Below are 27890 nucleotides of genomic sequence, written 5' to 3'. Positions count from 1 at the left end.
GGTACTCCGGATCGTAGGCGTCGGCGATATGATCCCTTCTCGCCCTATCTTATGATCAGCTCGCTCCCTGGGTATTTCTGACTTGTCTCGGCGCCGAAGGATGTCCGATGGGAACAGTGACAACCATGATCTAGCGAACATGTCCTCCCTCCTACACATCACCCGTTTTGCCGGTACAGGAAACCGTTTCAATCCGTTCAGAGAACAACCAAGGCATACCCAGCGGCCTACCTTTGGACATGGTTGCCTGGCACATCCCTTGGCCGCCGATGCTCTTGGACCCAGAAGTCCATTGCGACATCCTGAGAGTCCGCCATCATTATACTCACCGCGCAGAAATGAGTCATCGTAGGACAGATTCCGAATGCCAAAGGGATCAGAGCGGGAAGCTCCTGTCATTCATCTCGGCGAGCGAAACTGGGAGCAGAGGCGTCATCATCTCTCATCTACTGATTGTAGATACGGATAAGACTTCGCCTCGAGAAACAGTAGAGCAACTTAACAGCAACCGGGCAAAAGAAGCTGAGTGGGAGCTTGTGCCAACCCCGCATTCGAGCTTAGCTTAGCCAGCATTTAAGGTTGGCGTCCACAGTTGATCGCGTGGTGGCCCAGCCTTGGATTAGCTCGCCGGCTGAACGCCCTCCCGAGGTGGTCCGAGTCGCTCGGCCGATGTTGTATATTCGTTGTTCCCATCCTATCTCCTTTGTCGACCTCAGCCCGTTGTAGGATGTGACCCCGACAGTTCACGCTTTCGAGAGATCAGTTGAATTCAGGTAAACGTGCTGTATGAGGTCTGGACAAGAGCCAGACCCAGTTTTAGCTCTTTCGTCAAATGAATCTTAGGGAACTTCACGATGCTTTTGTGAAAGCGACACACTGCCATTAGTGAAATTGCTACCACCACAGCAGTGACCCTGATACGGTTCCAGTCGCTGCTGCCCAGTGCCCTGGGTAGGTCGCACCTTCCCCGAACCTGACTCGAATCAACCCCTGCAGTCCCGATTCATTTCTTCCTCTGAGGTTCGTGCACGGCCTACCCTCTACTTGCGCTTTCAGAAAACACTGGAAATCACGGCGGGCAAACCCAGCGAGCTGCGAGTGTTGTGATTTGGCGTGTACTCCATATGCTCATCTATAGTCCCGGATAACTTGATCGGCGCATTGAAATTCGTGTCACACTCATTACAGCTTAGTATCCTCATTCCACTGATTTGTTCGGCATTGACGATGACCACAGGTCTTGCTACTCTCGTCGTAGCCTCTGTTCCCGTTGACTAGCAAGCGCTGGAGAATAGAATCACTCAGAACGACCAGGAGCCTGCGCCGCTGCCGAAGCAGTACAACGTATAGGTTAGGGTGTCGAGCCGGTTCTACTCTGACCCGCAATCTGCAAAGACCTGTACCCTTTGTGATCATAGTGCCTCAGTCTACATACTGACAGTGACTCGTTGAAGTCGTTATCGAAGTCGCCGAAGATGATGGTACAGTTCACTTGTTCATATACCAAAGGGGCTAAGTGCAGAACGTCGAGAGCACAGTCGCCAGCGGGAGGCTGGCAGCGGAGCTCCTTGCAATCGCGCAGCGCCTGTACGCATTCAATCGCTTCCTCGCCAGGAGCCTCACGATGATGGAAGACCCCAAGCGTCGATTACAGCGATGAACACGCAGGGTGCTACATCGACCGCACTCTGCACTCTGGTATTCCGTGTTAGATCCATACGTTCCCTACCCTCGCGCTTACTCTAAGCAACACGAAAATAACAGTGTTGCTTCGCAACACTATGCACGCTCGCCCTGCGTAGCCGCGGCCGACAGTTCAAAATCGGAGAATCGTTCCTCACCCGCCATCTCGGGGGGTACTGGCTTCCCTCCCCTGACAGCTACTGTTGTGGTACGCCTTCCCGGTTTCGTGCGCCAGTACGACAAGAAAGCTAACGTATCGATAAGGACAGCCGGATTGCGCACATCGCGATGGCGATCCCTGTGGTGGGTTACATCCTTGCGCCGATCTCCCCAATCTATGTTAATATCTATACGATGGATGCGCATCGCACCACAACAATCAATGTGGAAGACTCGGTTGGAAAGGAGGTCGAGTTGGAGATGAAGCGGGGAGAGCAAGGCCAGACGGCGCAGGTGGAGCGGGTTGGTTGAGGTAAGCACTAGTCATTACTGTGAGACTCTGCCTCAACGGATCTGACGACAAGCGGAATCGCGATGAGCGCGTCAGTTGGCACGTTTTCAGCATCTTGTCGATAGAAATTTAGTGGTGGTTGTACCTGTCCACCGTACTTGTTTCAGTACGTACTCCAACACTTTATCCGCGTTGACGGGATGTGCCTTGAGCGTCGGAGCCAAGGAGCTTTGATTCCTGGATATGCAGAGATGTCTCGAAATGAGAGTCGGAATCAGGGCAGATTTGTACTCTGCTACACGGATTGTGACCTGTATTTGCTTTTTCTGACACAGAGCGCGAGTGAGACACAGGATGATGTCATGATGTTCTGGAGTAGATTAGCTGTACTTTTTAAGGCATCGTGCAGGCACCAAGTGGCTCTGGTGGGGGTTTTGACTAACATGACATTTTAGATTCTTCTCAGACAAGCCTGACAGGCGACCGATCACATTTCGCACGAGGCTGCATCGCCACTGATGCCGTCAAGATCAACCGGCTCAGTTCGGGACAGAGTTAGGGCTCGGAATGGTTGAGTCCCATTCCTAATTCCACCTCGAATGCAAGAATTACGGTGAAGGGGAACTCAAAAGCAAAGTGCGAACAGCAGTTCATGATTTGTGTTTGCGATTTCAATTTCCGGGCAAGTGGGGCTATGGAATCCTGCCAGGTCAAACCTGCAAATTCTCAGCGAATCAGCGAAAGGGCGAAGAGGCTGCCTTTGTTATGCATCGGAATGGGTCCAGGCTCTCGGCATTCCCTCGGGCAGCGTTTCTTTGACGGTGCTCACGGTCGTACAGAGCAAAGCATAAGGTGTGGTCTATTCTCTGTGTGCGACTTGCCCGAAAGATGGGCTGATTGATTGCCTCGCCCCTGAATGCTGACGGTGTGGGCTCTGAGTGCGCCTCAACTCCAACTCAGCCTCCACGATGATTCTGAGATACTTCTACGATCCCGAGATCCAAAGTACGGGGTATCTCCTCTATGACTTCGTACTTATATATCCTGAAACAATCGCACCCGCCCCTGTCGTCCCGCGTCAAGTCTCAGTTACACGTGCGATCGTCGTCTATTTCGATCTATCGGTTTGTGCAACAAGAAGGACATGAGTGGCGTCCTTCATTGAGCAAGCCGCAGGGGTCCACTCCCGGGATGCGCGGGGGCTGATCCCTGTCGATTGACTGATTTGCTGTCGGGGTCGAGACCAGAGGGGGTGTCGAAATTCCCGCGGCAGCTTAGCCTGCAGGACGCCGAATGCAAACATCAAATTTTAAAGGGGACGCATATTCCGCTGATTTTGCAATATCCTTTCTGATGTTTGTTCTTGCCTCATGTATGGTTTCGAGCAGTTGATGTCTTGATATCGCCAACGGTACTCGTGCCTACCCATCACTCTACGACCTCATCTTCACTGGAACGAACTTAATTGGCGGTTTATTCTCGCCCGGTCGAGGCCTGACAGAGGCGGCATGGAGGGCATCAATAATCTTCAAGCCATTTCCAACGGCGCAATGTACACCACCATCTGGGTGGAATACGGCATTACCACTGTGGTTATGGTACTGCGTGGCTACTCACAGTTGTTCATCTTGCTCAAATTCACTGCTGATGATTCCGTCATGGTCGGCGCCTATGTGAGTATCCCAGTCCAAACCTGTATATCCGGGCTAACGAAGGATACGTCTGTCCAGCTCATCCAAGGCGTAGCCTCATCGCTCGTCACAGCTTCCGTACACCACGGCCTCGGCTCCAACTGGAACGCAACAGATCTTGACTCCATTAAAGACGCGACTAACATGCTGAAGTACGCCATGATCAGCATGCCGCTCGGCACTCTAGCGTCCATGCTCGGTCGGATCTCGTTCATACTGTTCCTACTCAACAGCGTCATCACGGTACACAATTTGCGACGAAAGGTGCTCTGGGGTCTTGTTGCATGCCAATTCGTCAACGTCATTCCTTGCGTCCTGCAGTTTACGCAATGCGACCCTGTCAGTGCGCTATGGGATCCGCTCAAACTGATACAGAAGTGTCAGGGTGCGACGATGGTGCAGAATTGGGGGTATTTCCAGGGAGGTATGGCTTGCTCCATTCGACTCACATGCCTATGGCTTGGGCCTGGTTGACAATTATCTGGCATTGCAGCGTTTAATGGTTTGACGGACGTATTTCTCACCGGCATCGGTCTCGCTGTTATCCTGACGCTTAAAATGAGCCGGCGGAATAAGATCATTTTGAGCTTGATCCTTTCGCTAAGTTTACTGTAGGGTCTTCTCATTACGCCCTAACGCTTGACAATTGCAATTGCTGACAAAATTAGCGCAATGATCGCATCCATTCTGAAGACTGTGCAGCTGCGCACCATGAACAGCATGAAATTCAGCTACTCTATGGCGCTTTATGCAATCTGGTTTCTGTGCGTCTACGTCTACCGGGTTTTCCTCGTCCCCGAGCACTTCCATACTAACATCTACCACAGGACGGAAGGAACAGTCGTAATCGTCACAGCCTCTGTACCGCGGCTCCGTGCAATCATCGTGCTCGGCAAACAGACGAAGCCATCATACAACCCTTACCTCACCCCAGACTCGGGTATCGACCGCGCCGTATACGCCAAAAACGAGGGCTATGCGCTCGAACATCCCCGCGCCTCCAAGCACCGCCCGATTCGGACAACATACTACGAAACGGAGGGCGACCGTTCGCTGGTGCGCCCTGAGCCCGCGAGAAGTATGAACGGCAGGCCGAGTCTCGATAGTGGGATTGGGCCAGTGGAGGTGACCGAGTTGACGACGTTACCGCAGGCGGCGAGGAATCGGAGTGTTGTGTAACTTTGTCTTTACTTTTGTGCATGCTTTTCATGAGATGAGGTGTTTGGAGTTTTAGCCGGTAGGTAGGTACTTGGGTGGGTTTTTGTCCCTTTGGTTTGTTCTCGATATACCCCAATTCGTTCACTTTAAGCTAGAGCTGGCATTCCGATAGAATACAACGTTGTATTTCCATTCAGCTCTTTTCCCTACACATTCTGTCTCGTCGAAGCATTGCATGCATATCATTAGATTATACTGACAAACATCAGCGTCCGACTGAACTAACACGAATCAAAGCACGAAGACGGCGACCATGACTCCAATAACCCCTGTCACCCTAAGGCTTAGCTTGCTCGCTGCGCCCGTGAAGGTCGGATCATCAGAGCTTGTTGATGTTCCAGTGGAGTCAGACCCCGAACCGGAAGAAGAGGTAGAGTCAGAGTCAGAGCCTGATCCCAAGTCTAGATTCCAATCGGAGCCAGAACTGGAACTGGAGTCTGATGCAGAGTCACTAGAACCGCCAGAGCCACTGCCTAACTCGCCCTCGTTGCCATCAGAGGACGATGACGAAGAGGAGGATCCTGAGCCCAGACCCCCGGTTGAGTCGCTGTCATCTGAAGAGGGCGATGAGAAAGATCCAAGACTTAACCCACTTCCACTCGATGAAGAGGCGTCGCCGTCGCTGGAGGATGAAGACGACGAGGACGAGCCCGAGTCAGTATCCGAACTAGAACCAGACGCGCCTTCTGAGGCACTGCTATCAGAATCACCGCTTGATGAGCCAAGTCCCAGATTGATGTCGAGGCCGGAGCCCGAGGTATCAGTTGCAGTCGCCTCGGCACCAGATCCAGATCCAGAAGCACCACTTTGAGTTGGAGAAGGATTGGTGATCGTTGTGCTGCTTCCTCCGTCACCACCACCGCTGCTTCCCCCGCCGCCTCCGAAAAACAGGTCGATGAAGTACGAGATTATCTGCATCAGGTAGTCGAAGATCTATATCTGTCAGTACTAACTGGGGAGAGTGCGGAGCATGGGAGAGGAAACTGACCGGGGCGAAACTATTCACCAAATCGCGAACATTATTCGCAAACTCCTCCGTCAGCAGGAAACTCGCATTGTCAAGGAGAGTCTTGAGCTGGTCGATGATATCCGAATTCAAAAGATCAAGCAACGTCTATGCACATCACCATCAACCCTCATCCCACTTCAATTGGGATAAACATACCGGCAGCAACGATTGGAGTTCATCACCAAGCCCCTGAACCGCATCCGACCCCAATAACTTGGCAATAACATCAATCAGGTTCTTCGTATCCTCCGCCCCACCATCACCAAGAAGATTTGCCAGCTGCGTGACGATGGTATTCACGTTCCCCAGGGACTCCGGGCTGATCAGCTGCAAGAGAGGCTGCAGGAGAGACGTGATCCTGTCAACGATGTTGTCCAGGTCGAGTTGGCGGGAGACCAGGAGGTGTACGTCTTCCTGCGATATGCCGGTTACGAAGAGGAGGGAGAGGTCATCGTAGCCCAGTGCAGTGGTGCGGGATTCAATAAGGGTTGGGGATGATGCTGTAGCAAGGCACGCCACGGAGAGCACAAGAGTGAGGTAGTGGAAGACATGCATCGCGGCCAGCAGCTGCGGATCTGCAGCGAGGCGAGGGCACTTGACTAGCAACGAAGAATCTGGGGTGCATGAGCGGGGCGATGGCGTTAAGATATAGCCCTACATCAGGTGGCTGCAGGTGTTCGTCTCTGTCTCCGTCTCCGCTGTGATCAGGAGGGGGATTGGACCCTGGCTCGGTAGCCCTACGCTACATGTGATGGATTTGGCGCTTTGAACGCCCTTATATAAAGCCACAAAGACATCAGCTAATACTTTGTATAATCAATATTGAAAGGCCAAAAGAAGAAATTGTTTATTTGTGGAGGGGAAGCGGGGAACGACGGCCCTGGCGATCTGACATCAAAGATCTGACTCGATAGCGAGCATAGTTATATTACATTCAAAAACAATACACTAGTGCTGCGGACATTTAAACGAGGCGGATTAGCTAGGTTGAGTAGATCTAGAACAGGAACAGGCATACACGTGCCCCTGACCGGGGGCATACCATATCTCGGCCCGCGGAATTAGGGCTTGGCCTCAATCGTCTATTTATTGATGTCTCACTTGTTACCATAGCTATTGCGCTTGAGCGCTGGTATCCATCCATTATTATTCAAGGTTTTAATTCTCCGCATGCTCGTAAGGCGCTTTGAAGTCTCCTTGTTAGCGGTTGATCGCATGATAAGGGTGCATTTGCAGCCTATGGTAGCCTCACGCGACCGCAATCATCCTCAAATGAACCATAATGACCTGAAATATGCGCACTAACCACCCATAGAGCGTATGGCAGTTTTAAGTTTACCTCATGCTGCCGACTTTCCCTGCCTAGGTACGTAAGAGTCAGCTATCTGGTTCCAATTTGAACGGGCTAGTAGGTGGCTTGGGGTTAAAAGGCCTAGATTCTCCGTTGCCACAGAACAGTGGTAGAGAAGGAAGTGTATATCAGTAAATTGGTGCTTTTTCATGTCGAGTCGAGTCAAGTGAGCAGCATTACTGCTCGTCTTGATACAACGATTGGGCTATCAAAACTACGAATATTCAGAGCATAGTGTTAGTGAGAACAAGGCGAATGTTCATTGATTTCAATTCTCCCAAGGCGCAATACAGCCTTCAGGTCAGGTTTTAGGCAGCATAGTCTGATGCCCTTTCTCGCTTGAGGCCATTTATTCTCTCTATATCACCCCATCCAATCCCCTCTTCGCCAAATCCAACTCCTCACCAACCTTCTCCCAAACCCTCCCCCTACACTCCTCATCAGCACAATGCGGCATCGCCTCGGCCTCCCAAATGCGATTGATATAATGCCCGCCTCCCTTGCCCCCAATACTCCCAACCCCCTGTGTCTTGGGATCCGGTCCAAACTCGGCACTCGTCGCCGCATACACAATCGCCAGACTCCCCTGCTGCGGGCTTACAGCTAGATAACTCGCCACGAATTTCCAGATCTTGTACAATCTATCCAACCCGGTCTCCTTAATTTCCGGACGCGGGTTATTCCAGATTCCACTGTTAACGTAGCCCGGGTGGATGCCGTTTATCGTGATATGTTTGTACTTCTCACTGGCGAGGCATCGGCGCTGCAGCTCCGTGAGCCAGGTCTGGTAATACAGCTTGTTGTTCCCGTATGGCTCGCCCGTCATGCCAGGCTCACCGTTGAAATGCTCCAGGTCGAACTGGCCAGTATAGTGCATGCACGAGGTTGTGCAGATGATTCGAGGCTCCGGTGCTTTGGCGAGGGAGCCCAGCAGTTTTAGCGTTAGGAGGACGTGGGAGGTGAAGTTTACCTACACAACTGTCAGCACAGGCAAGTACGCTCAGTTCCTCTTAGTGCCGCGTTACTCACTTGATGTAGGATCTCAAACCCATCAATCGTCAAAACAGGCCTCTCAGACGCAGTCGCACTCATCCCTGCGTTATTACACAGGATGTCCAGCGCCCGGCCGGTTCTCAACCATCTTCCCGCAAATGTTTCGACGGTACTCAGGTCCGCCATGTTAATGCTCCACCACTCGATCACCGAGTCCGCATGTCCATTCGCCCGAGCAAGTTTGATACACTCCTCCGCTGCTGCGGCGGGATGCGTCTCCCACGCCGGCGGCTCCCGACAGCCTAGTATGAGGTTCGCACCGGCCGCGGCGAAGGTCTTGGCTGCTTCGAACCCGATCCCGTTGTTTGAGCCGGTTATTATGATCCATTTGCCGCTTAGGTTCGGGACGGGCACTTGTGCGGGTGATATGAAGGTGCCGTTTGTGCCCCGGAGGGCGTTCCAGCGGCACCACCAGGTTGAGGGGGGTTGGACTGGCATGGTTCTGTATTACTTCCCGTCGTATTCTAGCAATGTGCTCTGTTGGAGCCGGACAGTCGATAGATTCTGGCGAATACTAATGTGAAGTCGAATCTGCCAGGTACCGGTACGGTAGGTGTAGAACAAAGAAACTCGGATCCCCAGCGGTCAGCAACCACTTTTTATATCGCGTCCGCCTGATCCTGCAACGAGAGCACTATGCGGGTGTCAGTCGAGATGAACGTCATTTTGCCGAGAGAGATAGATTAAATGGCCCCCTATTAGCTCCGGTGGGATGGAAGGCGCGGGTCTGGCTTGAAAATTCGCGGGAGCCTGGACCCACCACTTACAATACGGCCAATGGGTTGGGGATGGGAAGAGGCTGTGGACAGAGTATGGAGAGCAATAAACGAGGACCATATTATGCGGCTTATCCAAGAGCCCTTTTAATATTTTTGTGTTGCGGCGGTAAGTATTTAACCTACCACTTACCTACCATATTATAGAGGCCCCTCTGGTTGCTGACCGGTTCTCTGGAGTAAAATATATATATTGTAAAACTGCATTGCGGATAACGCATTGTATAACAGGTTTGACTGGTTCTCGGACTCACCAATGATCCGATAGCTATCCCAAAACATATAGATATCTCCCTATAACATTTGTACGTAATCACCCCTAGTTGGGAATGAGAACCCTACATCTCAACAAGGGCCTGATATGGTCACAGTGCGATAGAACGTGGGATAGAACCTTGCACAAGCTCGGCAGGTATACTGCATGAATCTCATCGGTTAATGTACCTTCCAAGTTCTGCTGACTGCCTATTATTTTGGTAGTTATGCGATAGATCGATGGGCGGCACAAGAGCGAAACCCTGTCCGTCTTAATAGCTTGATTGTTATATAACGCGGCTCATCTCAACCTTGAAAATTGCATACTTTGTACCTTTAAGGTGAGTATCTCATAACTATAGCTCTTTGCTCGACCGTGCATCACACCCCAACGGTGTTGCGTACCTACCTAGGTACCTAGGTATGTAATAGAACTTGAGAAGACATTGAGCGGGGTAAATGCGGCACGGACCTAAAGCCAACCAATCAGGAAGCCGAGAGCAACCATCTGCACCCACCCCCCACCAGCCGAGCAGGGGCCGAGCCTCTCCCGAACCTTGTTCAGCCTCATCCAATGCAACTATCAAGCACCTAGGTATGAACTTTATCTATTTAGGCCTTGTATCAGGGCAAGTCTGGGCCATTCCAGTGTACTTGATCACCGGCAGTAGAGGGGCGGAACGGACACCCTGAACTGGAGCAGTTGGGGACTTATATGGAACACCATGGACGAATGATACCATCAGGGATTATGACTGCTGCAAAGTGGTGGTAATGTTACCGCAAGAGACTTTCAGGCATTGACAAGCGGATTTTTCTGCGAGGATGGCAGGCACATCACTGTCTTGCTACCTATAACGAGGATTGTGGCCAGTTTTGCCATCACCCGTGGACCTGCAGTCTTTGGTATTCTTTCTGGCAACGCGTTGTAACCCATTACAGATAATTCTGTTCGAAAATAGCACCAATCCCATTACCAAGGCAAAACAAGCCCCATCCCCGCAAGCACTGAGATAATCAATACAGCGGCTACTCCAACAAATTGGTTCCAGGAGGCCTGTTCGACACGAAGCACCGACGCTGCGTTCGTACCAGTAGCCTCTGCGCCCTCATCACCCTTCTCAGAGCCCGCTACCTCTGCATCTGTCCCGGAAGAAGAAGCAGACGGCTGACTCTCCCGGTCAGAAGGCCCATGAACCAGATAGATTGGGTCCATCGACGACAAAACAAAGACATCCATCTCATCAATATCGCTGAACGTCGTGGAACGTAGTGTTGACGAGGGAAACGTGCTCATCGGCAACAGCAGCTGCGCTGTTGTCGTCGTCCCGTTCAGAAGGAATGGCGTAGTAACGACCTCAACGTCGCGCGTGGCGTATTCAGTCGTACACCCCGTAGTAGGAGTTGCCGGAAGAGCCGAGAAGCAGCCGTAGCGGTAACTCTCCGGATAGAAGGATCTGCAAGTCGAGTTAAACGCTGTTCCAAAGCAGGATGTGTATGGGCAGCTTACGAAGGACAGCAAGCAAGCATCGTCTCGCCGGGGTCAAGCAGCGCCCCAAACGCGTCTGGAATATTATACACCTTGACGACATCGCCGGAGCTGTAGTCAATATGTTCTGTCTCTCTGTATACCCCCGACGACGTTACGATTGCGTCTGTTACTGTTGGATGCGCGACCTGCCCTATTGCTTCCCATCCCAATGGGCATGATAAGCCGGGAGAGTAGAAGGGGACGATGTATTCGTTTGTTTGGATGTCGTCGGCTACAGATGAATCTGTCGGTGTTGGCCAGCAGTTGTCTGGCATACTGCCGCAGCTTATGCCCCATTGCGACTGGTATGGATCGTTCCAGCCCACAATCACGGTGTTGGCTGTCGTGCATGATGGGGCGGGCGAGTATGTGGTTGGTGCTGGACCGATATTTGCCAGGGTCCAGCCGATCGTGGACGTTGATGTTGGCATTGCGATCAAAAATCTGGGGAAAATTGAGATGTTTCAATGAAAAGACGGGAAATCTTGAACAGGTGGAGATTTTATCATTGAAAAAAAAAAAGAATCCCCTGGATCTTCTAAAAATGTGCTAGTCCACGAACGGTTGTACCTGGCGCTCCGGTCCGCCTAAATTACTATTCTAGTGCATTGTACAGTACCCTTGAAATGACCCTATCCAGGGTCCATGGATAGTTCGAGAGATGAACTATAACTCACTCCGCTTGTACATCTATACAACACACGACATCAAAAATTTCTGAACTTGGGGCTACCGACGACCCATGGCAGGCGCCGTTCGGCTCGGGCAGCCCCTCCCAGCCAAGAACCGTGGGCCCGATACGAGAAGACCTATAATACATGAACAATGACCAGAGAAACCGATCCGGACAGACAATCGGAAAGAGGAGATGCCCGTCCGGGGAAAGTCTTCTCCAGACCCATCCCGACGACCCTCTTATACTCCGCATCCCGCTGCCACAGCCAGACATGCGTCGGAGGCCGCCGGCCCCAGCACCAAGCCTGTCCAAGACTCTAGCCCCGATAGCAAGATAAGCCGGCTGACATTTGCCATTACTCGATTCTCTTGGGGGCGGCATGGCCTGTGGCGCACGCCACGCCAATCGTCGCTGCCCGGCGCTTATCTCTCGGCTCTCTGCACCGGGCTCGCGGGCTTGGCTGGACGGACTGCGATGGTTATCTTATCTTGAGTTGAAGAATAAAAGCGTCGCGGATGCCGGTTTGTCCATTGTTTGATCTAATCAGCAGTAGCATCAGGATCTACAACACCTGAGGCGCCATGGACAACTCCATCCACTCGACCGACGGCCCTGACTCCATCATCCCCAATTCCAACCCCAGAAAGACCCTGCGCCAAAGAATCCGCTCTCTAACAACACACCTGACCACCCGCGACGGCCTCATCGGCGACTACGACTATGCCTTCCTCTTCCGCCCTGAGCTCCCCTTCATGAAGAAGGACCCGCGACCATCTCCCTTCTTCGGACTGAACGAGAAGATCCCCGTCCTGCTCGCGTTTATCCTCGGTCTACAACATGCGCTCGCCATGCTGGCGGGTGTCGTCACGCCCCCGCTTATCATTTCGTCTTCCCTGGCCCTCCCCTCGGATCTGCAGCAGTATCTTGTGTCGACGAGCTTAATTGTCTGTGGATTGCTGTCGATGGTGCAGATTACAAGGTTCCATATTTATAAGACGCCGTATGTTGCCCTTCTTCTTTTCTCTTCTCCCCAGGCTGGAGATGATGAGCTAACGGATGTATGTGCAGGTACTACATCGGCAGCGGCGTCCTCTCCGTCATGGGCGTGTCCTTCAGTATAATCTCCGTCGCAAACGGCGCCTTCAACCAGATGTACGCAAACGGGTTCTGCGCCCTCGACTCCGACGGAAACCGCCTCCCATGCCCCGAAGCCTACGGCGCGCTGATCGGAACCTCCGCCGTCTGCGCACTCATCGAAATCCTGCTTGCTTTCGTTCCACCGCGCATAATCCAGAAGATCTTCCCGCCCATCGTCACCGGTCCTACCGTCATGCTCATTGGTATCAGTCTCATTGGCACAGGGTTTAAAGATTGGGCGGGTGGATCATCGTGCATGGATGAGGGGATGCTCTGTCCGTCTGCTGCGGCGCCGAGACCCTTACCCTGGGGAAGTCCCGAGTTTATCGGCCTGGGCTTCCTGGTCTTCGTCGCGATCATCCTCTGCGAGCGCTTCGGGGCGCCGATTATGAAGTCCTGCTCTGTTGTCATTGGGTTGCTGGTGGGCTGTATCGTTGCGGCTGCGTGTGGGTATTTCAGTCATGACGATATTGACGCTGTATGTCCTTCCCCCATTTCATTGCACCCCCATACCCTACCCTATCATATTCGGGACTAATGTTTCTCGTTGCCGGTGCAGGCCCCCGTCGCCTCCTTCATCTGGGTGCACACCTTCCCCCTCTCCGTCTACGGCCCCATGGTCCTCCCCATAATCGCCGTCTTCATAATCTGCGCCTGCGAATGCATCGGCGACGTAACCGCCACTTGCGACGTGTCGCGGCTCGAAGTCCGCGGGGGCACATTCGAGTCACGCATCCAAGGCGCCGTTCTCGCAGACGGACTAAACAGCGTCATCGCAGCGCTGGCTACAATGACGCCCATGACAACTTTCGCGCAGAACAACGGCGTGATCGCATTGACACGGTGCGCGAACCGCTGGGCGGGATATTGCTGCTGCCTCATTCTCATTGTGGCCGGTATCTTCGCGAAATTCGCAGCGGCGATCGTGGCGATTCCGAATAGTGTTATGGGTGGCATGAAGACGTTCCTCTTTGCGAGTGTCGTGATATCAGGCCAGGCAATTGTGGCCAAGGCGCCATTTACACGGCGCAATCGGTTTATTTTGACTGCCAGCATGGCGCTGGGGTATGGGGCGACGCTGGTGCCGACCTGGTTCGCGAATGTGTTTCCGCCGACTGAGAATCGGGACCTTGAGGGGTTTGAGAATGCCATTGAGCTTGTGCTTGAGACGGGGTTTGCGGTTACGGCTTTGTGAGTTCCCGATTTCCTCTATTTCCTTTTGCCTCGGTGCGTGGTGAGGCTAATGTGCTGCTTGTTAGTGTCGCTATGTTCTTGAACTCAATCATGCCGGCTGAAGTCGAGGAGATAGGGGCTGTTACGCCGGTGCCGCCTGCTGGCCCTACTGCTCCTGTGAGCAATGGAAACGGAGAAGCCTATCAGAGCAAGCAGGCTTAGTTGGTGATAAATGTGATGGCTTAGGTTAGGTAGACAAATTGACTGACATGTCCACCGAGGCAAGATGGTGCGAATCTGCCTGTTTTTTTTCCAAGTTTGCTTGAATATCACATTTTAAATCTCCCATCCAGTCGAGCACTGTGCGATAAAACAGCATCAGTCCCTGCGGTCCGCCCTCGTCAGCTGGCAGCTCCAGAAAGGCACACTCCACCCCCCGGAGCCGCAGCGTCTTGAGCGGCACCACAGCCTCGGAGGCAGGAAAGTGAGCATCCGCAGCATCATGGATAACCAACTGAGGCGTCCTTCAATTGTGGAAATGCTGCGCAGGATACGAGCGCCTCCATGCCTCCGGTGCGTCCCAGGGCGTCCCGCCCAGCTCGGTGAAATTGGCATGCTGAGTATCGGTAGAGAGGTACAGACATGATACTGATGATGCTGTTGCACGAGACAAGCGCCCGGAACCTTCGGCCGAGGTCGTGGCCCTGGATCCAGTTTATCATGTACCCGCCGTACCCACAGCCAAGGACGACCGAGCGGCGTGTATTGATGTATGACACCTCCTTTTCGAGATACCTAAACCCGTGATCAAGGTCCTCGTAGAAAGCGCCGGCGAAATGAGACTGAGTCTGGGTGGCGCTTACGAAGTCCTCGCCGTAGCCCTTGCTTCCTGACACGTTGGGCGCGACGACCAGGTAGCCGTGTTCGGCGAAGACAGTGAGGTCCAGGCCGGCGGCGGTATTTGCATTCCATCTACTGCTCCAGCTGCCGTGCTGGCCATCGTGAATAAAGTAGGCCAGCGGGTACTTGTGCTCCGGGTTGAAGAACGATGGGCGGATGATCCATGCGTGGATGCCACGGCCATTCTTGCTGGGGAACCAGATTTCGTCGATTTGCGTGTCCGACAGGCCAAAACGAGGGCTGTCCAGTCAGAACTCGCGTATGCTTCCGGCCTTGAGGTCGTGCAGTGTGAATTGCCGGCCGTGAATGAAACTCTCGTGCGTGAGCAGGACCCTTGAGGTGGACGGCTTCACCTCCATCCCTGAGGGCGTGGCGTCGATGACGGACTTGGCCTTTGCGCGCGTATGTTCGGGCTCGACCTCGACGCGCTTGAGATCTGCCGGGGTCGCCTCCTCTCGCAGATCAAAGTGATACAACACCATCCGCCCTTGTTCCTCCATGTAAGAAGCAGCGTGGCGTCCGCGGCGAACGAAACACGGGAGGGACTGAGTTCCCACTGTCCCTTGCCATAAGCCGCGGCAAACATCTCTTTATAATAGCCCATGATGGTAGTGTCTGAGACGATCAGAACTCTATTCTTGTCTGCTGCGTAGCCATCTTGTTTCTGTGATAGAAACGCCACCGACCCCCCGCGGCTTACGGCGGGCGAGCAACAGGCGCCTCCCACCCTCATCCACCTGCCCAACAACGACGAACCCGAGGTCATCGTTCTCCGTGCCATCTCCATCTCCAGGATCCGCCATGCTCACCACACCCGTGGTGCGGAGATCCCAAGCGGACCCTACCACGCTGCTGGCGATATATCCATCCCGCTAAGGCGCCCGTCGGCAACAGCAAACCGCGTATGCCCGTTACTGCACGCTTCAAACCAAATGATCTGATCGCCGTGGCCAAGCCATTGAGGATATCGAGCACTCTGGGTGTCAGGAATCGGCCACGACCGCGGAGTACAGCATCTGCCACTCCAGGGCCCAACAGAAGGATTACAGTGAAGCATTGGTTTTGTCCCGGGGATGGTGCCCGTTTGGGTGGAGAAAGACCCATACACACACATCTTCGCGAGAAAGCAGCAGCCTCAGTAGACACAGAGGTATAAAGGTATGGCAAGTTTACGTTTAGCATTACGGTAGATGTCTACCAGTATAGTACGAATTATATGCGTCATATGGACAAGCCCCCTCCAATATCCAACCTAGGTAAAATGGGTATCCAGGGAATCTGATCTAATCCACCTTCTCCAAATCCCGATATTCAGCCTCCCACATCTGCGCCCGGATCCAATCCTCCAGATCCTTCTCATCACTCGGAATCCCCTCTTCCTGCGCTAATCCCTCGTCAACCGCCGTCTGGATCACAGCCTTGGCAACATTCAAACTAAGCTCACGTACGTCCTCGACGTCAGGGAGCAGCGGCTTATTGGGGTCTTCAAGCGCCGGAGCTTTCGCAGCTAACGCCTTCGACGCCGCAACGATCATTTTCTCCGACAGCCGGCTGGTTCGTGAGAGGACGGCGCCGAGGCCGATCCCTGGGAAAGCGGTTGAGTTGTTGCATTCGGCTAGTACATCATTAGCACCTTCTTCCCATCCGATAATAAAGTAAATGAAGTGAATTGAAGAGGAACGGGGGCATACCAATCTCCGTCTCCGTCCCGTTATACTCAACAGGCGGGAACGGGCTCCCTGTCGCAATAAGCGCCTTGCCGTCCGTCCACTTCGTGATATCCTGCGGCTGGGCTTCATGGAGGCGAGTCGGGTTACTCAGGGGGAAGATAATCGGCCGGTTGACATGCTTGCCCATCTCGCGGATGATTTCTTCCGTGAAGGAGCCGGGTTTCGTCGATGTTCCGATGAGGACATGCGGCTTGACGTGTTTGATTACGGAGAGGAGATCGATGTTTTGCTTGTCCTCCCACTCGTTGTCTTCCTTTGCGAAGTAGGTTTGGCTGGGTGTTAGGGCATCGCCCTGCGATTTGAGGAGGAGGCCTTGCTTGTCGATGCACCTGGACCTAGTCAGTATGCATTTTCACTATCTGAAGTGGTATATATCGGGACCGGGCGTACCATATCTGCTTCAGCGCATCGCCCTTGTCAATCCCTGCCTCTGTCGCAATTGCATCACTGATCTGGTCTGCGATACCGGTTCCCGCTGAGCCAGCGCCATAGCAGACGACTCGGACGTCCTTGAGCTTAACGTCGCTAACATGCAATCCAGCCATCAGTGCAGCGAGCGTGACGCATCCCGTCCCCTGGATATCGTCGTTGAAGCAGGGGATCTCGGAGCGGTACTTGTCGAGGATGCGCTTTGCGTTTTGGAGTCCGAAGTCCTCACTGCCACATTCCTTCGTCAGCATAATCTCATTGACCAACTTCAAAGTTTTTATAGGCGTACAAATGAATATAAGCATTTGGAAACCTCTTTCTTGCCGCCTTAACAAACTTATCCACGAACTGGTCGTACGCTTCACCTGTTACGCGCTTCTGCCGCAGACCCAGGTACAGCTCATCATTCAGCAGTTTCTCGTTGTTCGTCCCGCAGTCCAGAACGACGGGGAGTTGGCGCGATGGATGGATGCCTGCGCATGCTGTTGTAATGACGAGCTTTGCACTGGAGATAAGAATCGCGCCGACGCCTTGGTCGCCTATCCCGAGGATCTACACCACATTAGTACCCAGGGACCACACCAACCTTTACTGATAGAAGAAAAGGGATAAGTGACGTACCTGCTCGCCATCACTAACAACAATATAATCAACCTCATCGCCCGTATCAAAATTAGCAAGCGCCTCATCAATCTCCTTCTCGTCATGATCCCGGATATTCAAAAAACACCCCTCGGGCTTCCTGAAGAGGCGCGAGTAATCCTGAATCGCATCCGCCTCGGTCGGCGTATAAATAACACTAAACATCTCTTTCAAATGCGTCTGTAACAGCTTATAGTACAGCACCAGATTCTGCGCCTTCATGCTCGCCATGAATGTATTTTTCGCCAAGTCATCTGGTCGGCTTTTGTACTGCTGGTACGCGCGCTCGACTTGTTCGTCGAGGGTTTGGATGTTAGGGGGCAACAGGCCGTGGAGGCCGAATTCTTTTCGCTCGGATTCGGGATGTGCGCTGCCTTTGTTGAATGCTGCGTTTCCGAGGAGGGATGCGCCCTTGTAGGGGCATTTTAGGGGGGTGTGGGCGGAGCGGGGGAGGTGTTTGAAGCGGGTGAGGGACATTTTGTTTCTTCGTGTAGGGATTCAGCCTTGTGGATGGTGGATGGATAGATGGCGATCGGATCTACCTTGTACTTCGTATAAATATAGCCAAGCCAAGAAGAGAAAAAGCTTGTCCTTGCAGGTGTCGGAGAATAAAAGTGAAGGTATACAAGACCTGACGATCGGATGATGCAATGGTGGGGCGATGGGAAAGAAAGGGTCCACGTGGGTGCCAAGGTTTTTATATCGCTGCCTATAGTACATCTGATATCATTGAGTTATTTTTGTTATTATTGAGATCTATGATTACATTATCAGGGGTTGGTTGGTTGTAGTTAGTTAGTTAGATGGCTGTCTTTGCGTTCGCACCGCAAGGTACCATAGGGCTCGGAGATGGTATCCGCTGCATCTCACCACCATACCCTATTCTGGCAGAAATCAAGCTAGACGATTAGTAGACGTATCGGAAATGCAGATTCTCCTTATCCGTCAAATCCTTAAACGCCAGCCGATCGCCCTCAGTCTCATCCAGACCCATCGCATCCCGGTGCCGATTCTCCCGCCAGCACAGCACCCCCAGCACAGACGCCGAGAGGATGGTGATGCAGTAGCTACACAAACACCAAACCAGTTAGCCCAGCCTTCCATCTCACCATACATAGATACAAGAAGATGGGTTGGAAACATACCAGATAATCAGGCCCGTCCACAAATCCGGATAATGCGCTCCCTTCTGCTGAGAATGAATCAACTGCGGACCCACAATATTCCCAACACAGTACGCGACAAACACCGCCGCCGCCATGAAGCTCTTCTTCGTCTCGCCGGCGACATTGGCGGCGCCCAGCGAGATTGTCAGTCCGACCACGGGCCCGAAGAATCCAATCAGCGAGTACCCCGCCACCGGCGTAACAGGCTTATGCCCCCAGCTGCTCTTCCAGATCATGACGAAGCCGGCAATGACGGGGAGACAGCAGAGAATCAGGGTTAAGACGCGGATGTTGCGGAATTTCGAGCAGATATAGCCCGTGAATATAATCCCAAATGCCGATAGTCCGCCGAGCGGGAATTGGAAGAGGATACTTTGCAGGGAAGAGTACCCAAATGTTGAGACGATGAGGGGGCCAAAGCCAGAGACTGCGCCGTTGACAGTGTACCTGGGCCCGCAAGTCAGTATACTCATTTTCCCTACGGGTATATAGAGAGGGGGGAGATATACGCAGCAGCCATGGTCAACGCCACAAGCCAAATCTTAACATCCAAAACCGCCTCTTTCAACTGTCCCGGTTTCAGCTTATGATTCTTCACACCCGTCCGACTAGCTCTCAACCGCTCAACCGCAACAAGTCTTTCCTCAGGCGTAAGAAACCACGCATTAAGGGGATCGTTCGGTAAAAAGAAGCACCAGATCCCAAAGAGGAACGTCAACACCCCGGCAAAGACATAGATATATTGCCATGTTTTCAATGTGCCCCCATCAATCTGCGCAAAGCCGTAGTTGAATGCGCCGCCTATTATGGTGAACCATCCCGTACCGGAAAACCACCAGCTCTGCCGCGAGGACTGCTCGCGCTGCGTGTAGTACCCGCTGACGGTGACCATGAAGCCGGTGGGGATTATGGATTCGGTGAAGCCTGCACCGTCAGCCACATTTCTCCTTCTCGTGGTCGATTAGAGTGAAACTTGGAGAGAAGGGGTGTTACCGAGGAAAAACCGCTGCACAAAAAGCCCCTGCCAGGTGGTGACGCCCGCCGTCGCAGCACAGATGATCGCCCACAGCATGACAACAGGTCCGAGGACGTATTTCGTCTGGAAGCACTGTAGGGTGTAAGTCATTGGATAGGAGCCCGCCAGCTGCCCGAAGTAGAAGATCGAGGTTGCCCAGCTGAGTCGCGAGGTGTCGGTTACGGGCGGGGTGACGGAGGTGTCGGTGACGGAGAGCTGCAGGTCGGTGGTCATGCCGAAAAGGGCGGCGCTGCCGAGGATTGCCTGGGCTCGGTCAGATATTTGAAGGGATTATAGGGGTTGGCAGGCGCACCTTGTCGTAGTAGACGAGTCCATACCCTGATAAACAGTCAGCGAGATGGCTTGATAGAGGAAAATGTGGAACGCACCAATCACCATGGCAGGCATCAGGAACATATCGATTTTCCTCAAGACGCGTTTTTCAACCTCAGGGTCGATGGGCCGTGCCTCTTCACCGAGCGCATCGATCCCATTGATCGCGATTGTTTTCTCGTCAACAAGGCGAGGGGCCGACCGCGCTTCATTCTGCGCAGGTGAGTGCAGCGACGCCATTGCAGTGATTGTGAGATACGACTCCTTACTGATGGTGCAAGTGCTCCAGATAAATAAATGCAGGGACGTTATTTTTGTTGAGATTTTCGCTTGGCGGGAGGCGATATCGGAGACAGGCCGAGATGCTCGATGCGATGCCACTGGCTTGAGCTTGGCCCACAAGGGCGAAGTTTATATGGCATCAATCGCACAAGGTATGGCAGGATCAGTCTACAATTTTGTAAGTCGGTTGTTATAAAAGAACTCTGGACGTTGTGTGGGGTTCACAGCGAGTCGTTGGTTAGTAATGCATAAATGCACGTGGTGCGGATATATATCCCACGGCTTCTAGCCACAATCATGACAATCCCAATGTCCTTGAACGAATATTAACTGTTGAAAGAGATAGCATTGGCCTCAAGACTCTCTCCCCTTTGAATGTAGCTCTTACTGCATCGCTATGGATGTCTCTGTGGTCGCCATCAGTTGATGGTTGCTGAGCAGGGGAAATGACTGAGCACGCCGCCCCCGCCTCGATAGGACCAAGGGAACTATGCTGAGCATGATTCTCGGGATTTGATTATAGACCCCGTTTGAGTAGCCTAACTTATCACAATCCCGATCACATGGCGAAAGCCGTGTCCTGACTCAGAGTTGGAGGCGTTGTGCCGCAAACGCCATGAATTAGGGTTATGATGTGATGCGGGCTCGGGGAGAACAAGACGTACCTAAGGGATTAGCAGGATCCTGTTGAAAGCTTTGGCGCCTGGAAGGCATATTATCATCCCACTTTGCTTGACTGGCGTAGATCCATATGTTGATATAAAGCATTGAGTCTCAATTACTTATTGTATGTCACCCGCATTCGGGAAATCGAACAACCATGGCGACAACCACCATCGAAGCACCCGCCATCCCATACGTGCAGGTCCCAGAAACTTCCGAGAACCTCGACTGGGCGGACTTGAGGACACTGGACCTCTCAAAGTTCGACCAACCAGGCGGAAAGCAAGAGCTAGCCGCGGAATTCACCAAGGCAATCGAAGACGTTGGTAAGCCACCCTACAATCTAGTTCCATTTACCACCCTTGCTTAAAGGAGACGTACAAACAGGCTTCTTCTACGTCACAAACTACGGCCTCAGCAAAGAAGACATCGACGCCCAATTCGGTCTCGCGAAAAGCGTCCTCTCCCTCCCCAATGACGAAAAACAAAGATACAGAGCCGCGCTGGAACAGGGAGACTATAACGGGTGGAAACCCGCTGGTATACGCACGCTTATTCCGGGGGTAAAAGATAACTTTGAAATCTACAACATCCCCAAGTTCGTGCCCGAGCATGCGAATCAGAAGCATCCGGATACTGTGAGGGACCACTGGACGAGTATTGAGCGGTTCTCGAAGCATATCCACGAGCATATTGTCAAGAAGCTGCTGGTTATTTTTGCCGTTGCGTTGGGGCTAAAGGACGAGGAGTGGCTTGTTAAACGGCATCGGTATGAGCAGTCTTCTGGCGATCATCTGAGGTATATGAAGTACTATGCAAGGAGTGAGGAGGAGAATCGCAAGTTGGGGGGTGTTTGGCTGAAGGGGTGCGTATTACATGTTTGATACCATAGTATCGAGTCGTTGCTAATGCATTATGAAAGACACTCCGACATGGGCAGTCTTACTCTACTCTTCCGCCAACCTGTTGCGGCGCTGCAGGTTTTGACCAAGAGTGGAGAGTGGAAGTATGTCCGGCCGCAGATGGATGCTCTTACGGTTAACATTGCCGATGCGCTTCAGTTCTTGACGAGTGAGTACATGCCCGCCATTACTCTGATGGTTTAGGCTAACAGGAGGTTGGTAGATGGGTATCTGAAGTCAAGCATCCACCGCGTCGTGGCACCGCCGAAAGACCAAGCGCACATTGACAGGCTCGGTGTGCTGTATATGGTCCGGATCGAAGACGACTCTGATCTCGTCCCGATCGACGAGTCGCCCGTTCTCCAGAAGCTCGGTCTAACCGGGAACAAAACTCTTGGTGATGACGGTCAGCCGCTCAAGGCCGGCGAATGGGTTAAGCAACGCGTCATCAAGAACCTGGGCGAGTCAACAGAGAAGGAAGGAGACAACGAAGTGAATGGCGTGGAGATTCTAAAGGGTGTTAAAGTGCAGTACTATGACTAGACGGCATCCGGAAACAGTCATGGGATACATTCTCTTAAGCGGTACTTCAGTAGGTGTAGTTACAAATCCGTATCCTTTACAGCAATAGGACCCCTACCACTCTTAATAACACCCTCTAACATATCTAGGCGGTCCTGCCCCCAAAACGGCTCTCCGCGTAGCGAGTAGAGCGGTGCGCCGAAGTACTGCTTGTTCTCCGCCTCTTTTGTCAGTGCCTTCTCCTGCTCAGCGAGTTGCGTCTCAATCTTAGCCCTCTCCAACAACCTTCCGCCCTCAAGCCCTGCTTCTACAGCCAACTGCACAATCGTACCCTCATCCGCAATATCCAATTCCCTCGCCCAAACAGCCTCGAGCCCTAACCGTGCAAACTCCTGCACAGCCGCACTATCATCCCCAACCTCAATCGCAGCCAGAAGCACCCGGTGCGCAAGCGACGGATCGGCGGGGTAGAATTTCGGATGCTGCACGATTGGGATGCCGTGGATTTGACGCCATCGCTCCATTTCAATCAACCGGTACGCTTGCCGCTGTGTCGACCGCTGCTTCACGGGCAGCCCGCCGGATATCGAGAAGATGTACATGAGGTCGATAGGTTTGTGGATGACGCGTGCGTTGGTTTCATTGATGAGTCGCTGGAACCGGCGGCTGCCGATGTAAGACCACAGTGAGATAAAGGAGAAGTAGTATTCGATTACCGGACGGGAGGACATGGTGGTTGTGTTGGATTAAGTGTAGTGGCGGGCGATGAGAAATATGGTGAAGAAGCACTCTATGCTGGAAAAGATCACTGTGGATGAATACAGTATTGGGGTAGCAATGCCCGGAGAAACCCCGACTGGCATCTCTTTGACGTGTATGGGCGTCAAAATGGCGATATATCATATCATTTCTCAGGTACCCCAATGCCCAGACCCCAACGGGAGGGCCGATAAGTATGGTATCAAACTTTGGAACAAAATTTGCAGTCGAGTTGCATATACCTATGGTACAAGAGCAATTGTATGGAGTCTGATACCATACTGAGTACCCTACATCTTAATACCATACGCGCAGGCCTACCATCAACGTTCATCCAAGACCATGGTAGAGGAACCAAGGAAGCCCACCCTATGTGTCATTTGATGTTTTGTACACGCAGAGACTCATCAACATCAACATTCCAAATCCCCTCCCACTCCCCTTTGAACAAATCCACAAAAGCCCTCGCAATATCCTCCCTTTTCGCAACCCACGCCCCCTCAACCCCCAGCACGTACTCCAAAAACTTCACCACCGCCGCCACCCGCTCGGGCCTCATAATCCTCGCATGCAAGCCAATGCTCATCATCGTCGCACTCCCAGTCATCTCAGCATCACGAAGCAACACATCAAACGCGTCTTTCAGGTAGGAGAAGAAATCTCTGGAACCCGTGTACCCGGGGCCGGACTGCCGACCGCGTACGGCAAAACAAGCATCGGCCGGCCATGGACATCAACAAAGTACGGCCTATCATCGTTCGTCGTTGCCGAGTCGTAGAGAAGCCCTTCTTCGGCCATGACGCGTCTCGTATTCTCCGTTATAGGCGGGCGCGGAAAGGCCCCGCGGATGCGTTTCCCCGTAAGACGGAACGTCTGCTGCATGCAGGCCCGGAGATCAGCGCGTTCCTCTTCCTCGCTCAGTCCGACCCTGCTAATCGAGCGTGTTTCATGGGCAACGATATCGCAGTTCTCGGTTCGTAACCGCTCAGCCAGCGCCGGATTCACAGTGAGTGCGTCGGTCGACAGGAACACGCTATACGGGACATCGAACTCCCTGAAAATCCGAAGGAGGCGCCAGATTCCGACGCGCCTGCCGTAATCGTCCTCGGCTTCCTGCATGAGGCCCCGCTCGGCTTCGGGGAGGACGCTGCGCAGCCATGTCCGAGAGTCCCGGGTGCTGTCGCCGAGCAGGGGGCTTGCGCTCGGTTCCTTCTTCGTAATTGATGGCGAAGTTTATGGCGACCTTTTTGCCGCCGGGCCAGGTGAATTTTGGTGGGTTGTCGCCGTAGCCGGTGAAATCGCGAGGGCGCGATGTTGTGCAGGTGGTGGGCGACATGGTCGAGGACCAGTATGGATTGGATTTCTTTATCGCTTTCTCTCGATGAGTTCAGAGGGCTTCTATAGGGATCTGAACGGAGTTATAAGCCAAGATGCCCTGGATCTTCTGATAGCTCGGTGCTTTCATGAAGAATCTCCAGATAGGGTTAGCTGGCTTATCAGAGTCCAGCGGTTTTGCTGCTTCGGTGCAAACACCGATAGATAAGCTCGTCCTGATTTAGTTCAGGCGAGCGTTGACAGGCGACTGGGCATATTTCAATCTGCAAAAACTGCCTATTGCCACACGAAAGGCCCGTATGAGTTTGTGTATCATGACATTTAATAAAGCTGCGGAAGTACTACATGCGCATGTTGTTATAGGGAAGAGGATTATAAGTCTAAGGGAAGATGTATTCGGATACTAAAAGTAGGCAACTGCCTGCACACTCAAGCTGAGCCACTGGCAATAAGATTATTTTTTCTAGGAAGCAAGATTCCTTTTCAAATCAAATACTTAAAATGAAGCCCCCTGTCATCCTCGTAACCATTGGTCGTAGCTCCATCTGCCAGCATCCTGTTCTTCTTCAAATCCCTCCGTCTGAGAAGCATCCAACAAGCGAAGTACAGTCCTGTAGCAACAACATCCAAGCCAGCAGAGATTGAATTGGCCTGGATATACCGCGGCCCTTGGTGACTAGGATAGAGCTGGGCTGACACCAGGGATGATAGATTCGCAATTGAGTACGCATAGGGCATTGCCACCGCTCGTTGCTGTCGGGCGTCATGTTCGTGCCAACCCAGGCGACAACAAGGGTAGAGATGGTATACACGCCTGGGGCTGGTTAGGGAGCCACTTCAATAACCTGGTTGGAGGAATGAAACTTACCTATGACCAGGATAAACATCCCAGCATATCCCGCGTGAGGATTCGAAGCTCCCACACATATAAGGTATCCGACCATGACGGGGAAAGTGCATCTAACGAGAAATGGTGCCCGACGTTTCCAGCGGGGGGAGAGGTAACCGTTCGTTACAAGGCAAATGGCGCCGAGAATATAGACGGGGATAGTCATATACTGCACTTGAAGCGACGCGTATCTGAATGTTGTCAGCAAGTATGTATATGGCGTCGGTTTAATTTTACCCAAGTCCTTCAATAATTGTTGGCAAGAAGACCCCAATGCCCGTGATAGCGACCGAGGAGGTGAAGAAAGCAAGGCCCACAAGATAGATAAAAGGATCGGTGAAAGAGGGCTTGAGCCACTTCACGTTTGAATCACCTTCTCCTCTATAAAGGATCTCTCGCTTTTTCCTCAAGTGCATTGTCTCTTGCTCTTCAGGGCTAAGAAATCATGCCGTCTCCGGTGATGTCGGCAGAATGGCCCAGCAGACACCCCCAACAACAGCAGTAAGGCAGAATTCGACAATGAAAAGCCATCGCTATGGTTCAAGGCCTCTTCGCGTGCCCATGGTCTGCACCGCATACGCGAAAAGCCCACCAAAAGCACCAGAGGTACAGTTGGCTAGATTTGTCATCATAATGCGTTTGCCAGCGGCCTCGGGAGGATAGATTGTAGAAAACAGATACGAAAACCCAGGCGAGACACCGGCTTCACATGCCCGAGAAGCATGCGGACAGCAATTGCCCGGCCATAGTTCTGTATGAATGCAGTACCATGTGTTACAAAACTCCAGAGAACGAGGGCAGTGCCGAGTGCGCGGTTGGGTCCAAATCGCTTAATTTTCATCAGCCAGGGCACTTCAAACAGGACAAGCGTGACACTGAGCAGAGTGGTGATGTTTCCAAATTTGTTTCCTTCCAGTCCCAGGTCCTCCTCAAAGCCGAAGGTTCTCGCATTGCCTATCTGAAGCCTTGTTTAGCAAGGTACGTTGAAGATAAGAAGGGGGACTCACGTTGTTTCGGTCTAGGGAGGAGAGAACAAGAAAGATGAATGCAACTGGGACAAGCCATTTGTCAAACTTGCGCAGGGCTGCTCTTTCCATGTCTGGGTCGATGTTGATGTCACCCTGGGAAGGAGCTACCTCTGCCGTGCCAATAGAAGTGCTGGCTCCGGCCACCGCTGTAGGCTCTTTCCTGTCCTTAGAATCCATGGCGAGAAGTTGCAAGGAGAGAGATATGGCGGTCCTCTGATGGGATACCCCGTCGTCGTGCGTCTTATACCTCGACGAACATTCCGCCCTATCAAACCGAGCTTATGATATCGATAATGGCCTCTTTGTCCCCAGAGATAGCCATATCTCCACTTGGTGTAATTCATGATACACCGACCATACACGCTGCTGTCAGGTTTGGAGTAAATGCTTATCACGCTTAAATCACAGCTAACAGCCCTTGCCCATGGCGAATCAGAATATCCTGGAAAAGCCTATCCCACTTAATATTATCCATTTAAAAGATATATAGTTTCAAAATAGCAAGTGATTAAAGAAGAATATAAATATATTTTATAATTAAAGGTTTGATATTAATATTTTAAGTATTTAAGAATCCAAAAATTATTTCAAGATAAAATATAAAAAAATCACGAAAAATGATTCAGCTATATAAGAACAAAATATCTAGCATTAATAAAATAAATACTCGGAAATTACTAACTAGTAAATTAAGGTTAAAAAACAGGCATTATTAATGAAAAGTTAAATATAATATATTGAAAAAAAGAGAATTAAAAAAATAAAAACTAGTAACCACTAAAATAGTTAAATAACCACTAACCATTAACCACTATAAGATATTTTAAGTTATATGAAAATAAAATATCTAAAACCAATATAATGAAACCAATATAATAAATATTAGGAAGTTATTAACTAGTAATTTAAAGGTCAAAATAAGTAAAAGGTTAAAAAATAGTAATTATTAAAAAAGCTAAATATATTATACTAAAAAAAGCAATTATGAAATAAAGAAAATAATAATCACTAACCACTATAAAAGTTAGATAATAACAAGATAAAAATAAGTAAGAATAACTATTTATAAGTTTAATATACTATATATCATATATGAAATACTAAGTTTAATTATGTAACAGCCTAGGATATAGAGCCAGGTACGAAGCAGAACACTAAGGGAAAAGGGGGTGGAATAGTGGTTAATCTCTAGGTTATATATTATAAAGACTAACTCTTAGCCAAATTAGCTATGCTAAGGGTTGGCTTTAAATACATGGGGAATTAGTTATACTATTACTATATTTTTTTC

At 51.7% G+C, this 27890-nt stretch overlaps 12 protein-coding genes across 12 annotated transcripts; 3 read left to right on the top strand and 9 right to left on the bottom strand.

The window, feature by feature from the left end:
- Nucleotides 1-3462: 3462 nt before the first annotated feature.
- BDW74DRAFT_117040 (uncharacterized protein) lies at nucleotides 3463-5139 on the top strand. The gene is made up of 5 exons (XM_073721927.1): nucleotides 3463-3807; nucleotides 3865-4249; nucleotides 4319-4436; nucleotides 4494-4589; nucleotides 4653-5139. Exons 1-5 carry the CDS (start codon nucleotides 3643-3645, stop codon nucleotides 5002-5004), a joined length of 1116 nt encoding a protein of 371 aa, XP_073578052.1. The 5' UTR covers nucleotides 3463-3642; the 3' UTR covers nucleotides 5005-5139.
- A 135-nt stretch (nucleotides 5140-5274) lies between these two features.
- Nucleotides 5275-6607, bottom strand: BDW74DRAFT_183857 (uncharacterized protein; the record flags this gene model as incomplete). The annotated part of the gene is made up of 3 exons (XM_073730634.1): nucleotides 5275-5976; nucleotides 6032-6157; nucleotides 6209-6607. 3 exons carry the CDS (start codon nucleotides 6605-6607, stop codon nucleotides 5275-5277), a joined length of 1227 nt encoding a protein of 408 aa, XP_073578051.1.
- A 1154-nt stretch (nucleotides 6608-7761) lies between these two features.
- On the bottom strand, nucleotides 7762-8922 carry BDW74DRAFT_189425 (uncharacterized protein; the record flags this gene model as incomplete). Its single annotated transcript, XM_073731970.1, has 2 exons — nucleotides 8433-8922; nucleotides 7762-8373 (listed from the first exon to the last, which is right to left on the bottom strand). The coding sequence occupies exons 1-2, from the start codon at nucleotides 8892-8894 to the stop codon at nucleotides 7762-7764; spliced, it is 1074 nt and encodes a 357-aa protein (XP_073578050.1). The 5' UTR covers nucleotides 8895-8922.
- Nucleotides 8923-10252: 1330 nt separating this feature from the next.
- BDW74DRAFT_163649 (uncharacterized protein) lies at nucleotides 10253-11455 on the bottom strand. Its single transcript, XM_073726142.1, has 2 exons — nucleotides 10998-11455; nucleotides 10253-10944 (listed from the first exon to the last, which is right to left on the bottom strand). The coding sequence occupies exons 1-2, from the start codon at nucleotides 11447-11449 to the stop codon at nucleotides 10461-10463; spliced, it is 936 nt and encodes a 311-aa protein (XP_073578049.1). The 5' UTR covers nucleotides 11450-11455; the 3' UTR covers nucleotides 10253-10460.
- An 814-nt stretch (nucleotides 11456-12269) lies between these two features.
- BDW74DRAFT_116425 (nucleobase:cation symporter-2 family protein) lies at nucleotides 12270-14352 on the top strand. The gene is made up of 4 exons (XM_073721923.1): nucleotides 12270-12694; nucleotides 12763-13309; nucleotides 13391-14022; nucleotides 14091-14352. The coding sequence occupies exons 1-4, from the start codon at nucleotides 12276-12278 to the stop codon at nucleotides 14224-14226; spliced, it is 1734 nt and encodes a 577-aa protein (XP_073578048.1). The 5' UTR covers nucleotides 12270-12275; the 3' UTR covers nucleotides 14227-14352.
- A 135-nt stretch (nucleotides 14353-14487) lies between these two features.
- BDW74DRAFT_163646 (uncharacterized protein) lies at nucleotides 14488-15217 on the bottom strand. The gene has a single exon (XM_073726141.1). It carries the CDS (start codon nucleotides 15086-15088, stop codon nucleotides 14864-14866), a length of 225 nt encoding a protein of 74 aa, XP_073578047.1. The 5' UTR covers nucleotides 15089-15217; the 3' UTR covers nucleotides 14488-14863.
- Nucleotides 15218-16095: 878 nt separating this feature from the next.
- BDW74DRAFT_116420 (NAD-dependent malic enzyme) lies at nucleotides 16096-18334 on the bottom strand. The gene is made up of 5 exons (XM_073721922.1): nucleotides 17685-18334; nucleotides 17353-17615; nucleotides 17025-17291; nucleotides 16596-16963; nucleotides 16096-16519 (listed from the first exon to the last, which is right to left on the bottom strand). Exons 1-5 carry the CDS (start codon nucleotides 18180-18182, stop codon nucleotides 16188-16190), a joined length of 1728 nt encoding a protein of 575 aa, XP_073578046.1. The 5' UTR covers nucleotides 18183-18334; the 3' UTR covers nucleotides 16096-16187.
- A 278-nt stretch (nucleotides 18335-18612) lies between these two features.
- Nucleotides 18613-20459, bottom strand: BDW74DRAFT_189424 (putative MFS transporter; the record flags this gene model as incomplete). The annotated part of the gene is made up of 6 exons (XM_073731969.1): nucleotides 18613-18772; nucleotides 18851-19318; nucleotides 19381-19795; nucleotides 19865-20150; nucleotides 20200-20225; nucleotides 20276-20459. The coding sequence occupies 6 exons, from the start codon at nucleotides 20457-20459 to the stop codon at nucleotides 18613-18615; spliced, it is 1539 nt and encodes a 512-aa protein (XP_073578045.1).
- An 862-nt stretch (nucleotides 20460-21321) lies between these two features.
- On the top strand, nucleotides 21322-22609 carry BDW74DRAFT_171597 (uncharacterized protein; the record flags this gene model as incomplete). Its single annotated transcript, XM_073727338.1, has 4 exons — nucleotides 21322-21490; nucleotides 21552-22029; nucleotides 22087-22235; nucleotides 22290-22609. The coding sequence occupies 4 exons, from the start codon at nucleotides 21322-21324 to the stop codon at nucleotides 22607-22609; spliced, it is 1116 nt and encodes a 371-aa protein (XP_073578044.1).
- Nucleotides 22610-22668: 59 nt separating this feature from the next.
- BDW74DRAFT_183849 (2-hydroxychromene-2-carboxylate isomerase) lies at nucleotides 22669-23319 on the bottom strand (the record flags this gene model as incomplete). Its single annotated transcript, XM_073730633.1, has 1 exon — nucleotides 22669-23319. The coding sequence occupies one exon, from the start codon at nucleotides 23317-23319 to the stop codon at nucleotides 22669-22671; it is 651 nt and encodes a 216-aa protein (XP_073578043.1).
- Nucleotides 23320-23723: 404 nt separating this feature from the next.
- Nucleotides 23724-24683, bottom strand: BDW74DRAFT_183848 (uncharacterized protein; the record flags this gene model as incomplete). The annotated part of the gene is made up of 3 exons (XM_073730632.1): nucleotides 23724-24035; nucleotides 24086-24556; nucleotides 24591-24683. The coding sequence occupies 3 exons, from the start codon at nucleotides 24681-24683 to the stop codon at nucleotides 23724-23726; spliced, it is 876 nt and encodes a 291-aa protein (XP_073578042.1).
- Nucleotides 24684-25165: 482 nt separating this feature from the next.
- BDW74DRAFT_171595 (major facilitator superfamily domain-containing protein) lies at nucleotides 25166-26668 on the bottom strand (the record flags this gene model as incomplete). The annotated part of the gene is made up of 7 exons (XM_073727337.1): nucleotides 25166-25428; nucleotides 25551-25762; nucleotides 25809-25998; nucleotides 26059-26104; nucleotides 26144-26274; nucleotides 26340-26529; nucleotides 26579-26668. 7 exons carry the CDS (start codon nucleotides 26666-26668, stop codon nucleotides 25166-25168), a joined length of 1122 nt encoding a protein of 373 aa, XP_073578041.1.
- Between the last annotated feature and the right edge of the window lie 1222 nt (nucleotides 26669-27890).

The sequence above is a fragment of the Aspergillus multicolor genome, assembly GCF_047715735.1.
Source record: "Aspergillus multicolor strain CBS 133.54 unplaced genomic scaffold BDW74scaffold_51, whole genome shotgun sequence".
Lineage (NCBI taxonomy): Eukaryota > Fungi > Ascomycota > Eurotiomycetes > Eurotiales > Aspergillaceae > Aspergillus > Aspergillus multicolor.
The sequence above is the reverse complement of the archived record's forward strand: the minus strand, read 5'-3'. Positions and strand labels throughout refer to the sequence as shown.

Coding starts and splice junctions, on each gene's coding strand:
- BDW74DRAFT_116425 (XM_073721923.1), top strand. CDS start 12,276: ATGGACAACTCCATCCACTCGACCGACGGCCCTGACTCCATCATCCCC. Junction 12,695..12,762: donor TTCCATATTTATAAGACGCC/GTATGTTGCCCT, acceptor ATGTATGTGCAG/GTACTACATCGGCAGCGGCG. Junction 13,310..13,390: donor GTCATGACGATATTGACGCT/GTATGTCCTTCC, acceptor TTGCCGGTGCAG/GCCCCCGTCGCCTCCTTCAT.
- BDW74DRAFT_163649 (XM_073726142.1), bottom strand. CDS start 11,449: ATGCCAACATCAACGTCCACGATCGGCTGGACCCTGGCAAATATCGGT. Junction 10,945..10,997: donor ATGCTTGCTTGCTGTCCTTC/GTAAGCTGCCCA, acceptor CTCGACTTGCAG/ATCCTTCTATCCGGAGAGTT.
- BDW74DRAFT_117040 (XM_073721927.1), top strand. CDS start 3,643: ATGGAGGGCATCAATAATCTTCAAGCCATTTCCAACGGCGCAATGTAC. Junction 4,250..4,318: donor TTGGGGGTATTTCCAGGGAG/GTATGGCTTGCT, acceptor CTGGCATTGCAG/CGTTTAATGGTTTGACGGAC. Junction 4,437..4,493: donor ATCCTTTCGCTAAGTTTACT/GTAGGGTCTTCT, acceptor TGACAAAATTAG/CGCAATGATCGCATCCATTC.
- BDW74DRAFT_116420 (XM_073721922.1), bottom strand. CDS start 18,182: ATGTCCCTCACCCGCTTCAAACACCTCCCCCGCTCCGCCCACACCCCC. Junction 17,616..17,684: donor TTGTTAGTGATGGCGAGCAG/GTACGTCACTTA, acceptor AATGTGGTGTAG/ATCCTCGGGATAGGCGACCA. Junction 16,964..17,024: donor GATGCGCTGAAGCAGATATG/GTACGCCCGGTC, acceptor GACTAGGTCCAG/GTGCATCGACAAGCAAGGCC.
- BDW74DRAFT_163646 (XM_073726141.1), bottom strand. CDS start 15,088: ATGGCCGTGGCATCCACGCATGGATCATCCGCCCATCGTTCTTCAACC.